The sequence below is a fragment of the Gallus gallus genome, chromosome 7 (assembly GCF_016699485.2).
Source record: "Gallus gallus isolate bGalGal1 chromosome 7, bGalGal1.mat.broiler.GRCg7b, whole genome shotgun sequence".
NCBI classification, from domain to species: Eukaryota; Metazoa; Chordata; class Aves; order Galliformes; family Phasianidae; genus Gallus; species Gallus gallus.
In genome coordinates this window covers 21908073-21924536 of record NC_052538.1, presented here as the reverse complement: position 1 = coordinate 21924536, position 16464 = coordinate 21908073, and the positions used below count along the sequence as shown (strand labels likewise).

Sequence of the window (16464 nt, the reverse complement as noted above, 5' to 3'; positions counted from 1 at the left end):
GCTCCCCATTGTTTCCAGGGAGGCCCGATATTTCCACAACAGGATTATGGCATCTGATTAACTCGCTGAGACAACAATGAGGGGCTGGGATGGGCTTCCCCTTCTAGCTGCCAAAAGGGGAAAGTAAATACAACACCCTGATTTCAGGAGCGAGGGTTCGCGGGGCCCCCCTGAGTCTCCCCCAGCTGCATGCCGGGGAAGGGGTCCGGCTGCACTCTGCCTGCACCCCTGCAAGTTCCCTGTGGCCTTCCCAGGTGAGGCAGCACCTCGGGACGGCCCTACGCACACCGCCTCGGCCGGGACGTCCCCTCACATCCCTCGGGTGGGCACACGGGAGGGCCAGGCTGGAATAGCTGCAGGTCCGCGCTGGGTGATGGAGACAGAGCCATCCAGGCAGCGGGATGCAGCCAGCAGCACCTGTGCACTTGGGATGCTGCTACCCAGTGGCCCCAGAGGACTGTTTCTTTTACAAGAGATGCGGACAGAGCAAAGCTGCCGAGAGGTGTCTCCATCAGGGTCAGAGCTCGCACGAAGCCCTGCCACAGCCCGGGATGCCTGGTGTCCTCCTGCTCCCACATGCAATGGAGCAAGAAGCTCTGCCTGCGCTCCCCAGCCCTAACACTTGCACATCTCGGCTGACTCTTCCAGCAGAGCATCCTACGGGAGTCGGCAGGAAGAGCAGAGAGCTGTCAGAACACCTTTCCTTGTCCCTTCCTCTGGGGCTGCAGGAAGGGCACAGCTCACTGTGCACAACAGGCACGGGAGGAGCAGAGCCTGAGCTAAGGTTGCAGGCTGCTCTGCACTCCTGCTGGAGGGGCGATCCCAGCTCCCTGCCTCTCTAATCTAAAGCCAGACTCAGTCTCTGCAGCACACGTCACACATGCCTGTCCCCTATCCAGCTCTGCCCTCGCTGGAAAAAAATCCATGTCCCCTGGAGACCCAGAGCTGCAAACAGGGAACTGACTTTGGTTGTGACCGTGGCTCCAGGGACCCCGGCACCCTGCATCGGCTCTGGGCACGGCAAGAAGTGGCAGGCTCCTGCCCCCGGGTGCAGAGCCTGCTGTGTCTCCATGCAGCAGGGACATGTGGGGATGGCACAGCTCCCGCACGGGAAGTGGGACATGGGAGGGTTACCTGCTCATTAACGCTGCCCGGATATGAAGAGCAGCCCACCAGGAGGCACCTCAGGAGGGGCTGGGGACACCGCCAAGCTCTCTGCAACCCCTTCCAGGGAGACTGACGTAGACTGGGCTTGGCGCTGACCACAGCATCCGTATCCCGGTGCCAGCCTGTATCCCTGCCGGCACGTGTGGCAGGACCCCAGGTGTGGCTGGGCAGCCAGCGGAGGGGGCTGTCTGCCCAGGGACCGGTGGAAAGGGGCGTTTGCAGTCGCAGCACTGAAGCATGGCGAGGAATTACCTTCCAGCATCTCCCGCGGCACCCAGCCGCTCTCAGGCACTGGCAGGACCAAGCCCAGCACTGCTCCCGGCTGTGTCCTCACCTCGCCCAAGTCCCTCATTCCTCCACTCTTTGGCTTCACCCCCTCAAGCGGGCCGGTACCAGGCTGGCACTGGGCTGGCACTGGGCTGGCACCAGGCCCCGCAGGGCTGCCCGGAGCAGAGCACAGTGCAGGGTGAGCGGGCGGCGGAGCCGGGAGATGCAGTCTAGGTGGTGCTATTTCTCTATTTTTGCACCGGTTGGGTTTGGGATTTTCCTCTCCCTATTCGCTGCCTTGGTCGTCTTCTTCTCCTCTCTCATTTTTTTTTTTCTTTTCCTTTTCTAAAAATACTTGACAGCGATTGAAAGGTCCCTTTAATCGAGGCCACAGAGCCCTTATTAAGGGCACGGGTCGGGGTGCTGGGCCGTGCCCGGCATAACGGCTTCATTAAACCCTGCGAAAACTAATATTTATGGAATCAAATTTATGGAGGCTGAGGCCGAACTTGTGGCCTTTAATGTGTGTCGGGAGCTCAAATCCAGCCGGCTCCAGGGAGGAGGGGGTGGGGACAGGGAAGGAGACCCCAGCGGGCTGGGCTGGGACAATGCAAGGTGACACTCCCTGTAGTTGGCATCAACCTGGGCCAGGAAGGCACCTCGTCCCCATGCTGGAGCCATAGGGCTGGAGGTATTGGCAGAGCTCTTTTTCCCACTGACAGCTCTGATCTGCTTTCATTTCTGCTCCTGCAGCCCATCCTTCCCATGCCCTGGGACAGGATGTGTCTCAGCAGCAGGTCCTTGCCCGCAGCCCATGCCCTCAAGGCAGCGCTGACCCGTATTGGAGATGGGGCACAGGCCCAACTCTTTCACCCAGGAGGAAGCAATGTGGCTGGGAAAGCCCAGAGAGCCCCAGAGCTCTGCCCCAGAGTCTCTGCTGCCCTGCAGCCCACAGGCGCCTGTTCTAAAGGTTCCTAGGTTGTACTGAGACAGGAGAAGGCAGGACACAGGGTATAGGCACACGATCCCCACCCCATGGCTTCCCCTTCCCATCACCCACTCTGCCCCGCATGCTGCTCCCTTGGAGAGGAAATATAAAAACCTCTCACCCTGGGACCGGCCGGCCATGGCCCTGCAAAGGCCCTTTCATTCCCCTTCTACAGACACAGGGGCTGCTCCGGATGTTTTTGTTTCCCCCTTGCCGCCCTTGAGAGAAAGCAGTGAGCCTGTGGCCAGCCCAGCCCTGGGGAGCCAGGGGCAGGCAGGGGCACGGGACCCTGCTGCTATTTTAGGAGCTGGATTGGGTATGGGAGTGGCTTCCCAGCTTCAAAGGGAAGCACATGGAGACAAGAGCTGGGAGAGGAGAGGAAGGGTTAATGCATACATGGAGGGATGGATGGATGGATGGATGGATGGATGGATGGATGGATGGATGGATGGATGGATGGATGGATGGATGGATGGTGTGTGAAGGGGCAGAAATAATACTTTGAGTACAGACCGCATAATATGCTGCAGGGCTGCTGAGAGACTCAGCTGCACCAGGGGTTGCACCCCTGTCTCAGCACCATGGGCTGAGGAGGGGCAGAGCAGTGGGAGAAGGAACATCACCCAGACACAGCCCTTTATTGCAGACTGACACAAGGGCAGGACACACTGTCTTCCAGCCAAAGCCACACCACACCAGAGCCCTGCAGCATCTGTCCTGGCACCCACACGGCAGCATCCCCCCCACTACCCCCAGGTCCAGCACGAGCTCCACACAGGCAGCCTGGGATCTGCATCTGGGCAGAAGCACCAAAGGATTCCCTGAGATATCAGCAGGCGGACAAGAAACTCCATCTCCCCGCCAGTGGAGAATGACCCCAGAAGGATCCACAGGGAGATGTGGATGAGGCAGAGGGCAGGTGGTGATCCACACAGCCTCTCTCGGGTGCTGCGGGAGCAGAGACCCTCAGGACGGCAGCAGCAACCCAACCTTTCAGCTGAAGAGTCCTTTCGCCTTCTTCGGCTTGGCCTTGGCCACGGGTAGCCGGGGCTTCTGCACTGGGGAGGAGGTCGGCTGTGGGCAAAGGGGAGGCAACGTCAGTCCCCTGGGGGGGTGATGCAGGATGGGTGCAAACAAGAGCAGTGACACCCCACGGGGCAGTGCAACAACACACGTGTGCGACAAGCCCACGTGCCTCTCAAACAATGTGCAGGGAGAGGGATGTGCTAGGAACCAAGCCAAGCCCCCCAGCCTAGCCAGGTGGGGCACAGGGCTGGGCTGCACAGCGCAGAGCACAAAGGCAGGGCACTGAGGGCAGCAGAGCATGCAGCAGCTGGCTTCAACCCCCTGCCAGTCCACGAAGCCCCATCCCGCTGCTGGCAAGAACAGGCTGTTCCCAGCACTGTGCTCACCGTGGCTTCCTCATTCAAAGATGCTGTTTCATCCGCTGGGGCCTGGGGCGCCGGGTCGGGGTGCCCTGAGGTTTCTGCAGTAGGCGCCAGGTCCTCGGTGTCCTCTGGTGCCAGAAGGGAGAGATGCAATTTGGGGTTGAGCTGAGGGAGCACAGAGCATCACCCAAACCCACAATGGGAATAAGGGGAGCTCAGCTCAAAGCTGAGGGGAGTGGGCTGCATCCAGGTCCTCATCCCCATTCCCCTGGGGAGGGGGCTTGACCCAGGAGTATTCCACATTCCCCCACATCCCAGCCAGGAGCTCCTCACCTGGGTGATGCCGTTTCCGAGCCTGCTTGGCCTCCTGCAGCGTCACTGCCATGTAGAGCTGCGGCAGAGCAGAGGTGAATGCATGCCCATCTTCTGCACTGCAGATTTGGGGCAGGCTCTGTGAAGAGACCAGAGACACTGTCACCCCACTGCCAGCACCAGGGCCGGGAACAGCCCCGGGAGGAGCCAGCTCCTGCCAGGCCACCCTGCCTTATGCTGGGCAGCAGGGAAGGGGCTGTGTGTGCCCACCTGCAGGACTCTGTGCTTCCCCGTGGGGACCAGAGCGTGGCTCTGCCCTCGTGCTGCACCACCATTTGCAGGGATGCAGATGCTCCCCAGTTGTGCATGCACACGCTCACACGGGCACACACACACACACACATACTGCTGCACACCTGCTCTGCCTTCCCGTTAGGGGAAAGATGGCAGAGGTCAGGGCAGCCGCTCGCATGTCATTCATGAACCGCTGAAGATAAGATCACATGGGAAGGGCTGCGGCTTCCCCGGCAGAAGCAGCGTGGAGGCATGCTGATAAGGAACACAAGCTTTGGGCATGGGGAGGACCCCGGGCACACTGTGGGGGCAAGGAGCCCCTGCCTCGCCACAGCCTCCTGCAGCACAGCAGTGCCTGCGCATGCAGCACAAACCACATGTGGTGCTGATGCAGAGAAGTCCCCCTCGTGCCCGTGCCCTCTGAGGGATGCTGCTCTCAGCTTGAGGGCTGTGCCAACATGTGCAGGGACCTTGGAGGGTGCCTAGGGCACAGTGGCTATGGAGGGGCGCAGGAAAGGAGGTGCGCGTGCAGGGCTGGGGAAATGCATCTGTGTGCTGGGGGTGGGAGGGGGTGTGCTGAGTGATGTGCAGCTGTACACATGTGCAGGTGTATGCATGTGTGATGAGTGTAGCTACGGGTGCACGTGGGGCTGTTTGTGTCTCCATGTATGTGTGTGTGTCAAAGGTCCGGCAGTAACCTCTGCTCGGCTCCACACCCAGACAGCAGGAGAACAAAGTGTAACAGATAAGGCTGAGTCCTCCCCAGGATGGGGAAGCGGGGAGGGGATGGGGACGCTCAGACCCACTCAAGGCCAGAGCCCAGAGCCTGGGACGGCGTCCCAAGGGCAGAGAGGGCAGGCAGAGACCCCTGGCACTCTGTGCTGGGAAGGGAGGGCAGGGCTAGCGTCCAGAAGGGCACCTTCCCCGCAGCTCTCAGCCCTCCTGCTGGAGGAGACAGCGTGGAAGACCTCTTAGCTGCGGGACAGACATGCCATTGGGGTCTGCTTTTCGGCCGGCATCTGTGCCCCTGCCCACTGCCAAAGGAGACAGAGGTGCTCTGGTCCAAGCCCTGCAGCATCCCTGGGGCTGCTCACCACCCTGCAGTGCTACCTCCGGGCAGTGAGCAACGCTGGCCCAGCATGAGATCCAGGGGAGGATGAGGGATGCTGAGCGCCTTGGACATCCCTGGGTGCTCTCGCACTGGATGTCTCTGGATGTCTCAGCCCCCCAGGGCCAGGGTTGTTCCTCAGGCTGCAAATGTGGTGTCCGATGCTGGGAAGGGGATTGCCTGCACTTCAAAGGCAACAGAGGGGCTGGCATCGGGTGGCCGACACAGCCTAGATCAAAGGCACGACCTGGAGTCGTAATTCAGAGAAAAGCAAACAGCAGCTCCCAGGAAAGCCAGGAACGGCGACAGAGTGAGCAAAGTGTACCAGATAGCACTGCGCGGGTCAGTGCCCCCGTGGGGCAGGGGAGTCCCTGCACAGCCACACGGTGCCAGTGCCAGCACCCCGCTGCTGTCCCCTGCCACCGAGGGATCCCTGGGAGCAGATGGGGCTGCAGGTACAGGGCACCCACTGCCCATGGCTCTGCGAGTCAGCAGGCAGCTCTGAGCCATCGGGCGGCCGCAGCTCACCCGCGTGGGAATGGGATGGGAGGCTGGTGGGCTCTGAAGGGAAGCCGATGGGTTTATGAGCGGAGCTGGAAGTTTCCCCACAGAGCTGTGACTCAGCAGGGAGCACAGCGTGCTGTGCCAGCCAGCGGCCACCTGATGGCCCCGGAGGATGTGAAGGACGAGGAGGTGTCCCCCAGAGGGGCTGGTAGAGGGACAAGATGTGGCTGTGGATGACATCTCCTTGCTACTTGCCCCATGGCTTCGGTACATCGCAGAGCCAAACCCCGCTGCAGCCAGCTTGCCGTCCCCAGTATGGCTTCAGCCCTGGCTGCTGGAGCCTTGTTTTTCTCTGATTACTTCCCTGTGGGAGCTGGGACACAAGGGGTGCCGGCCAGGTTCCCCCGCTGCGGTGCCTGGTGAGCTGGCAGGGGGGGTTGCCCCGTGTTATGACTACCTGCCCGCAAGGCCAAGCGCCATGTCCCAGTATCAGGAGCTGCTCAAGGCTGCGGCACCGGCACGGGATGCTCAGTAGCACAGCCTGAACACTGCGATTAGCCAAGCTGGGGGGGCTGCCCGGGAAGGGGGGGGGGCTGAGACACAGCACCTGTGCTCAGCGAGGACAGCTCACAAGGAGATGCAGCCCAGACACGGCATTCATCCCCATCGCCCTGCCTTCACCCATCCCCGCCCACGCTCCCTTTGCAAGGGGCCGTAAGACATGGGGCTTTGGATGTCCCCTTGGCCATGTCACCCGTGGGTGAAGCAGTATCACCATCCCCTGGCGCAGGGCTGCAGGCTGGAGGGACCGTGCTGGGCCCCCGCGCTCGTGCCAAGCACCAGAGTCTAAATCGGTCGCGCTCAAAGCTGGGGACTGACCCTTTCATTATCACACCAGACGTTCGAAGCGGTTACCAACATTCTTCGCTACAAACCCCACATTCCTATTTTTTAATATATTTTTAACTGGAAAACAGAGCGAACGGGGCCTGTTTGGAAATTACAGCCTGGCTGCTGTGGCTTGTATGTCAGATCTGCCCACATTCCCGCGGCCAGCCTCAGCATATGCTCCACAGGGGCACACTTAATAATTCCTACAGGGGCCAGGAGCCAATGGGTGTGGGCTGGAGGGGGGGGGCACGGCTTCCCCAGGTTGGCCCCAACAGCAGATCTGCAGAAGCGGCGTGGTGGAGCAGTGGCCTGGGAGCAGGACGAGCACGGCAGCTGGCGCTGCACTGACATAGCAAAGCCTGGCGATGCTGCAGCAGGCAGCCTGTGGTGGGCAGGAGAATGGCTTCATGGCTGGGGCGTCGCTGTGCTTCGTGGCTGGGCTGCTGCCACCCTCCCCCATCGCAGGGTTTATGCTGCCGACAGCTCAGGGATTCACCCTGGAACGTGCAGAGAGGAGCACAGGTCTGTGCCACCAGAGGGGGGTCCTACCTGTGGGAGGACACATCTGAGCTGCTGCCTTCTGGTTGGGATCGAGGGGAGGGACAGCAGAGGTATGTGCCCAAGCTCTGACCCTGCAACATCCCCAACACCTCATCCCATGCAAGCGAGCAGCAGCAGCAGCCAGGAGCGGCGCTGGCACGGTGTAGGAAGGGTAGGATGGCCGGGGCTTCCCCGGCACGGAGCCAGCACCGCACACACCTGGCAGGAAGCGGCTGTGCCGGCTGGAGAAGGCAGCCCGGAGCTGAGAGAGGTGATAGAGGTGATGGGGTCGCCCCAGGGAACATCAGGTGGCGATGCCAGGGCGGCCAAGCAGCACAGCCTGGCACAGCTTGGCATGGCACGGCACAGCCTGGCACAGCCCCGCACTCCTCCTGGCAACGCTCGTGGCCCTGCTGCGGGTGATGTTTTCCTTTCCCCCTACTTTCAAGGCCTTTCCAGCAAGCAAATGTCAGGCGCATAAAGAGCGGCACTGTGAGCGGAAGATGGAGCGAGAATGCCTGCCCGCGTCCCTCCGTAAGTGCCGTCTCACACTTCATCAAGGCGGCCTTTGCGAGCGAGGCACCCGCTTAACAACCAGCAGTCTATGCAGCCCGGTGACCGCAGCGGCCCGCTGCTCAATACTCTTTTCTTTTCCCCTTGTGCTGTTCCCGCGGGTTGGATTACAGCATGCGGCGCATTGTGCTGCTGCACGGCAGAGGGGATGCCGGGGTCCTGCCCTGCCCTGCCCTGCCCTCCCGCTGCTCTTCCAGCTCCCAGGGACCAATCCAGCAGAAAGGAGAGTTGGCGAGGCGATGGGTGCAGCTGCACCGGGGACAACGGGCTGCTGTGGCGCACCCAGCTCAATGCTGGCTGCGGGCACGTGCCAGCCCTGAGCTCAGCATCCAGCTTTTCCTGGGGACCCCTCTTGGCAAGGGAGCTGGGCGGCTCGTGCCAGCTTGCCACTGTCTGGTGGACACATCACCCAGCTCTATTATTGCAGGGTTGCGCTGCAAGGCATGCCAGCTCATGCTGGTTTATTATTGTCCATCCAGGAAAGCTGGACGCATAGCGCCCGTTTGTTATTGTAGGGTTTCTCAGGAAGGTCGGCCAGCTCATCCTGGCTTGTTATTGCTCAGGGCACCTAGGGGGCTGGCCAGGAAACTTTCTGCAAAGTGGGGTGACGGAAACGAAGCCACACCTGATGAATCACATGGGTGCCACACGGCGATAAGGGACAGGGGTGAGTGGGATGCTGTGCCCCAGCTCCACCCGGCACAGACAAGCTCACGGGAACAAACACTCATGGCTCCCCTGGGGCAGTGATGCCGGCTGAGAAGTGAGAGCATGGGACAGGGAGGGGACAACCGGGGCTTGTGCCATGCCAGCAGCAGAGGATGGGCAGAGCAGCCTCTTGGAAAGCAGAGCCCGAGAGTGGCTGGGGGATGCTGCACCCAGCATGACTCTGAGCCCGCTGGGGATTAGCTGCGCCACCAGGGCTCCAAGCAGAAGAAGCCTGGGGCTGAGCCAAGTGAGATTAGGAGATCTGGGGGAAATCTGGGTGCGCTCAGGACCAGGCTGAGCTGCTCCTCCCTGGTGGCTTTGCAGTTCCTTCCTGGCATGGGTGCACCCGGCCAGAGGGGCAGCCCCTGGGACGCTGTCCCATCCTCACCCGAAACTGCAGCAGGAAATGCAGAGGGGACAGCAGGGCTAATCCCTGGGCTGACGCAGGCATCATGCTGGGCACAGTGGATCGGCAGGACAGGGTCTGACATGCCCCAGAAACACTGGCACCACTGCAGGCACCACCACTGAGTCACCGTCACCTCCCCTTGCTGGTGACAGCCCACGTTTCCCATTTCCTGCAGCCAGCACCATCCCTGGCATGGTACCACCCTGCCCAGAGAACGCAGAGGCATACATCCCCTTCAACAGTGCCCTGGGTGTCCCTTCTGGGTGGTGACCATGTCAATCTGGTGGCCAGTGTCCCTGCAGGCATTGCCCAACTGTGCCCATGCCCAGGTACCCCCATGGTGCCTATTTTTTCCCCTAGTGCCCAGACGTCCAAGTGAGCAGAGCCTGGTGTGGCAGTGCCCAGGTATCCCTGTGATGCCCAGCTGTCCCTATGGTGCCCAGGTGTCCCGCGGTGCCCAGGTGTCCCACGGGCAGTGCCCAGCTGCTCAGCACAGATGTTGGGTCTTAGCCAGGCAGCAGATTGAGTGTCAGGCTTGCTCTCAGCGCAGCAGCAGTGGCAGGAGGCTAGGCTGCCTGGCGAGCACACAGCCCCTTCATTCATGGCAAAAATAGCCCCCCGGGGTGTGGTTCAGCCTGGAAAAGCCCCCTCCAGGCTGGCCAGCCCATGTTTATTCAGCAGGGGACGCGCTGCTCTCCCCCTGCCCGTGGCCCCGTGCAGTCTCCGTGCCAGAGCAGCCGTTCTTGGATGCGGTTCCCCGGGTCCCCCTTGGCCAAAACACACAGGCTGGGGCACGGGGTGGCAAAGCTCTAAAAAGCACCGGGTTTGTCTCCAGGAGGAGCAGCCCCCGGTGATGTCATGAGAGTTTGCGAGCGGCCACATGAAAGGGGCTCGCTGCCCAGGAAATCCATGGGCCCGCGCTCCGCCAGACAAGCCAGTGATTCTTCAGCAGGCAGGGAAAGAAATCTCGGAGAGCCCAGGCCAGGCCCTGGGGACAACCCCCCTTCTTCGTAGTCCCCCAGGCCCTCACCCCTGTTCCGCCTTCCTCCCTTATCTAAATCTTAGCCCCAGAGACCCCAGCATCCCAATGGTGGGAGCATCCATCAGGCTGGGAGCAGGGGGTGATTTAGGGCCAGGCAGCACTGCTGGCAGATCACAGGGATGAAGCAGAGTAGAGGATTCTCTTTCAAGAGGGATTACGACAGGGACAGCTGGGAACACACAGACTCAGCCCCCAGCCCCCTACCCCCTCCCCAAGAGCTGGCAGGGATCTCAACCTGCTCCAGCATGCACCGAAGACGTGAGCTCTGAAACCAAATCAGCTGCAATGGGACCCCCTCCCCATTTACAGTTGGGGCGCGGGCTGCCGCACCCAGACAGCAGGGGATGCTCTGCCTTCTTCATCCTCCCCACACAGAACCTTCCTGGCTGTGCACCCCAGCACCGCAGACCCCTTGCTGCATGGGCACCGGGGATGGAGATCCCAACCCCATCCCCATCCCAGCGAAGGAGAGGGGCTCAGGCTTTGGGGCTGCCAATCACCGGCATTACAAATGCGCCCTCAGAAGGAAAACAAAATGAAAACACCAAACAAAACAGAGCTGAAAAATTCCTTGACATTTCTCTCCTGTGAGTCCCCAGGGCCGGCAGAGAGGCGAGAGCCTCCGGCGTTTGTCAAGCAAACACTTTCACACCCCGAGCTGCGCTCGGCACGCTGCCGCTGGAATGCCAAATATATATTTAAGCCCTGCTCATCAAAGGAGCCTGTTCGGAGTCGGTCTCGGGCAACGTGCATGTGGGTTTGGCCCAGAGCAAAAACCAGAGGCGCTGAGAATATTGCTTGGGGATGAGAGACAGCGTGCGCGCATGGAGGAGATAAGTGACAGCCTCCAAGGCCGTGCGCCCGTAGGTCGCAGGCTGGGCACGAGATACCTGCCGCGTTATCAGCTCGTGTCGCACCACGGGGTGGGGATGTTTAGGCTGGAGGACAGCCAGCGGCAGCTCTGCATTCCATGCTGTAAGCCCGGTCAGAGCTGAATGAGCTCAGGCAGCAGCGCAGGGTGCAGGGGGACGAGCAGGAAGTGGCACCGGGAGAGAACAATTGCGACAGGAGGGCTGGCTGAGGCCATCGTGGTACCCATCTCGGGAGGTGACAAGTGTCCTTGGGCTGCAGCTCGGGGCTGGCTAGGAAAGAAGATCATTGCCACAAGCAAGCCCGGCACGCTGGCACTGTGAAATCAAGCATTACGCGCTTGTTGCCCACAGCGGGAGCAGCTCATTGGTGTTACATGGGGACAACCCTGGCCAGGGGGAGCCCGTAGGGGTCTGACCCTGCGCAGCCGTGCCCCCACCCGGGTTCATCCTCAGGTGAGGGGAGGGAGCGCAGGGCAGTGGGTTGGGTTTCAGGCACCTGCTGCAAATAAAACACCCTGTCAGGCTTGTCCCCTCTTGAGAGAGAGATGGGGTCCCAGCGGGGCTGCGGGGACACAGGAAGGACCACATCCCCATCTATCTCTGCCCCGTGAGGTTTAGCTTTGGCAGCTGAGCAGCTCCTGCAGGGCTGGGGCAGGGTGCAGGATGCTCCCAGCCATTTCCCACAGCTTTCAGGGCAGCCGTGCTGTGAAAGACGAGGGGTCCCAAATTCTCAACTCCGTGACAGCAATATTGCTCTGCCCCATGCTCACCCAGAGTAGGGATGCTGGCCAGCTCTTCATGCATGGCGAAGAGGAAATCACACCCAGCCCGGCAGCATGCCTGGAGTGCTGCCAGGCTCTCTTCCTCCTGCTGCACGGACGTTTCCTCCTGCTCCTCCGTTCGTCCACCCTGGTGCCTGCTGTTCTAAGGCCCTGTGCACTCCGCTCACATCCCCACGCTCCAGCCCTTGCCTGCTCCATGCAGCAATGCCTTGCACTGATGGGTTTGCCCACCCCTTTTTAAAAGCCTTGCCATTCCCATCCTATATTTTTCTACTTCCTTTTTGTTCAATGTAGGATTATTTGTCGGCAGCCCCAAAACAGTGTGGCCGAGGTCCCCTCAAGCTCCCTGCCTCCAGAAGCTGAGGATGCGAGCCTCTCTGACCATCTCAAAACTCAAAAAACATGTCTCTTCAGTGGATGCCAGCACATCTATGACCCAAGCAAGAGAACAGGAATCAATTACGGGCCTGGCAAAGGCAGGGCTGCTCTGGGGCTCCGGCACCAGCTCCGTGCCCACGTGGCACCACACTGGGTGCGCTGGGGCTGAGCGCAGCCCACCTTCTGCCGGCACACCCCACAGCCCCCGGGGTGCAGATGTGCCAGCAGCTGGCAGGGACACACAGGGGAACCACTTGAAAGCCATGGTAGGAACGTGCTGGTAAACCAAGGCCACTCCTCTGCTCCTCCAGAGCACTGCTCTGCATGTTATTTATAGATAGTGCTCCGGGTGCCCACCCAAAGGGAGTTCAACCCGTAAGGTGCACACTCTTTGACTGCTCTGCCTTGCAGCTCCCAGCAGCCTCGGCCAGAACTGCTCCAGACCCACCTGGGAGCTGGAATGCTCACGGCACGGCCTCACAACCTGCACAGTGGGGCTGCTGCCTTGCTCTGGCCACCTGCACGCAGCACAGGAACAAGGAGATGGGCTTGGAGAGAGGCGCGGGGACTCCCAGCATATCCCAAGGACTGTGGGGTGAGGATGCTCCAGCAACAATGCGTGCCCCAGCACCAATCAGGAGCAGGTTGCTGAATGTATTCCACAAGCGTGCGGGCAGTGGGGTGGCACGGGGCTCCCACAGCTCTCACCTCACGCTGTGCGTGTCCCACTGACACCAGTGACGGGAATAGAGCCCTCTGGACCGTCTCCCCGGCACCCGCACATCCCGATCACCAGCCCCAAGTGGACCTGAGTCCTTCCACCCCGACCACAGAGGGGAAAGTTTCCAAATTAAAAACCTAAAACTGGCAACAAGGTGCCCATGGCAGGAACCTCTTAAACTGGCCATTAAACTTTATAAGTTAGACGGGCACCGGGAGCAAGCGGCAGAGCTGCAGGAAAACAGCCACCCCTCCTCAGGCAGCCTAACCACAGCTGTCCCCAAACCACAGGGCTGACGTCACGGCATGACCTCACCCCATCACCCACCGCCTGGCCAGCCTCAGCCCCGTGTTTACCCCTGCCCGGCCCCAACACTGTCCCTCGCAGCCCGCTTTCCCTTTGAGGTCAGCAGCCCCGGGGCCTGGCGAGGAAGAGGAAAAGAGCAGAAAGGAGGAAACCAAACCTCATTGCCCACAAAGGCGGGCTGCAAAACACGGAGCCCCGGCAGCTCCCTCCCAGCCATGCTTCTCCCGGCCATGTGCTCCACTCCTGCCCTAAGTGAGGTAGCCTTGAGGGACCACGGGTGCACAGCTCTCGTCCCAGCTGTGGCTCACAGATCCTGCCCTGGCCATGCCTATTGCTGTTCTCCCGTTTTCCTGCAGATAATGAGCTCTGTGCCCTAGGCGAGATGGGCTGAGAATGGGTATCAGAGCCAGGCAGGGATGCTCTGCAGGTACCCATGAGGACCTGCATCCCAAGGGGCTACAGGCCTGCCCCCAGCCCTGCTGGGATACAGCTGGGGACATGTGGCCAGCCCCGTGGCACTGGATTTTGGCTGGAGGAGCAGAAAGACAGAGCACCAAGGCACCAGGACATCTGCCTCTGGATCTCTCCAAATTGCTACCAGCTTCAGCCAGGCACAGGTGTGCCCGTGGTGCCAGCTTACCCTGCTTGGCAAGGTGGAAGCGCAGCCAGAGAGGGATGAAACTGGTCTGGCAGTGATGCTGGAAGAGCACCATTACATTTTTCGGAGCACGGGAGCAGCCAGGGGACAGCACTGGGAGCCCAAGCCCTGCGCACAGCCTGACCAATGCGCTCAGCTCGGAGCTGCATGTTGCCAGAAAACGAATGAGAGCCACAAAACCCACAGGGGCTCACGAGGGGACAGCGAGGGAAAGAGCAAGGGCAGCCGCAGCAAGCACACGGCACTGGTCAGGACAGGCTGGGAAGCTGCTGTCCCTATGTGCTGCTGTGCAGAGCCACACGGGGCACATTTTGCCCGCTGTCACCTCCACCAGAGGTCTGTGGGTTGCATTTATAGCCTCAGCCGCAGACCCTGTCCCCGTAGCATCCGTGTCCTCTGGACCGCATGGTGCTGGCCTGCGTCCCTCAGCCTGCAGCACTGTGGGAGTGGGCACCCACTGCCAGCCCTCAGTGCCTGGCACATGGGTGCATGCACGCACACTGCTTGCACCCTGTGAGCATCGATCGGTGGGGAAGCACATACACACTCTCACAAACAGGGCTGCCTCTGCAAACAACTGCTTGTTAAGTTAAAATTAAACTCTGCACAAATATTGACCTTTGGAGGGGACACAAACCCTGCCGATATATTTACCAGCTTTATAAATGGGCCTGACCACAGCGCCCTATATGCTGGGCTGCAGGAGACGAAGGTTGTGGAGGTGCCCAGATGACATCCCCCCCACCATGGGGCTCTGCCTGGACAACACCACCGTGCCCCTCGGCTGCCTCCCTGAACCAAAATGGGGCTCACCCTGGGAAAGATCTGACCCCAAGGATGCACAGAGCAACTTTGTTGTCATGGGACGAGAGATGAGTTCTTCTCCTAGGGGGAGGGTTCCCCTAGGACTCCTGTTAGGCATCCAGTTGGTCATCTAGCAAACACAAGGGCTCTGCACATCTGAGGAGCCCGGCACGATGGTGCCCAGTCCCAGGAGGCAGAAGGAGGGGAGAGCACGGCACATACAGCAGGGGATGCCCGAGTTCCAGCTCTCGGAAACACTGAATAGAGTCTTATTCAGGCTGATGTAAAACACTGTTAAAACACACAAAAATCCTTTGAGTAATGGGCGAGCGGGAAAGAGGCATCTATAATTAACAGTAACTGTTCGAGACGGTCGCTGCCCAGAGATGTGTACTGTGCAAAACCACTTGAAAAAGCCCCGTCTGAAAGGCGAAGCCTGGGGTTTTTCAAGAAGCCCGTCATGTAACCATCCTGGCCCTTCCAAAATAATTCTGCCATATTAAAAAAACCCAAAACCTCAGCTTAATCGCCCTGCAGCACTGGGACCGGAGAGCTCTGAGGAGAGGGGAAGGGAAGCACAACCGGCTTCCAATTAGAGCCTCGTTAGAAAGGAAAGCTGGAGAGGTATTAGAGAGGAGGCCAGGAGTGAGCCCAGCCTTGGGAGCTGGAAGGGACATCCCCACCGCCTCGCCTCACTGGTGGGCACAGTGGGGCCGGGGGGTGGCAGGGTCCCAGCTCTGGGCACCGAGCAGAAGGATGGGAGATACCCTTTGGGGATTGCTGCAGGAGCAGGGGTCAAAGCCCCTGGGATGCAGTGAGACTGTATGGCGCAGGGTTTGGGGATGCTCAAGGGGGAGCTGGGAACAGAGAAGAGGGAGAAGATGGGGAACTGGGGGCTGTAGGCTTTGCTGCATCCTCCCACCTGCAGAAACACAAGGATCAGAGATTGCACATCCACATGGCGCGTGGTCTGCAAAGCCATATCTTTGCCCAGCCCTGGCTGGCAGCTGCATGGGGAGAGAAACCTGATAGCAAGCGCATCCCTCCCCACCTTGCCCCTCAAGCCCCCATCCCCCCCATGCAGTGCCTCCCCGTTCCCTGAGCTTGGTGCAGCAGCCATGGCCAGACAACAGAGCGCCAGAGCTGGGCCAGCTTGCTGCAGGTGCCAGGGCATTGCCCGCACTGCAGATTCGGCCGCAGCATCCGCTTGCTTCATCGGCTCACAGTTTAATTGCACTCAGTGGCCCTGCCGGACGGGGCAGGCGCTGGGCACCCGCTCTCCGGCTGCAGCCTGGCCCCGGGGCTGGGCGGGAGGCACGCTGCCCGGAGCAGCCTCCCCTTCCCATCCCACAGCCTGGGACCCATCCAACACAAAGTTAATTTCTAACCATGGGTAACCACCAATGCCCAAGCAGGGATGATTTATCCCCTATCTGCCTGGGTCGGATTTATGAGCCACACATCCCCTAGGCTGCGATAAAGGCCATGTCTGTGCTCCTCCAGCCCCCCCCTCCCATAGCCCCTCCATGCGGACCCGCCACCCCCCCACCCCATTTACAAGCCTTTCCCCAGTGCGGAAACCTGACAGCCCACAGAAGAACAGTAAACAGCACAGAAAATAACACCCGCTGGAGGCCAAGCAGAGACGCGCCGGCCGGGGAAGCCACAAATGGTTCCTGCTTTCGGGACCTGCTCAAGAAAACAGAGTGGGATGGACCCCAGGCTCCCAGCAGCCTTTGAAAGGGGTGAGGG

General features: G+C 60.6%; 1 protein-coding gene across 2 annotated transcripts in view; it reads right to left on the bottom strand.

Annotated features, from left to right (window-relative positions):
- Positions 1–3041: 3041 nt before the first annotated feature.
- Positions 3042–16464, bottom strand: part of NHEJ1 (non-homologous end joining factor 1) — a 32988-nt gene continuing 19565 nt past the window's right edge. For both annotated transcript variants that reach the window (XM_040703843.2, NM_001395219.2), the window contains exons 6-8: positions 4144–4261; positions 3835–3938; positions 3042–3496 (exon numbers count right to left, since the gene is read on the bottom strand). In XM_040703843.2, coding sequence (XP_040559777.1) covers positions 3416–3496; positions 3835–3938; positions 4144–4261 — 303 coding nt within the window. In that variant the 3' untranslated portion in view covers positions 3042–3415. The remainder of the gene's footprint in view (positions 3497–3834; positions 3939–4143; positions 4262–16464) is intronic.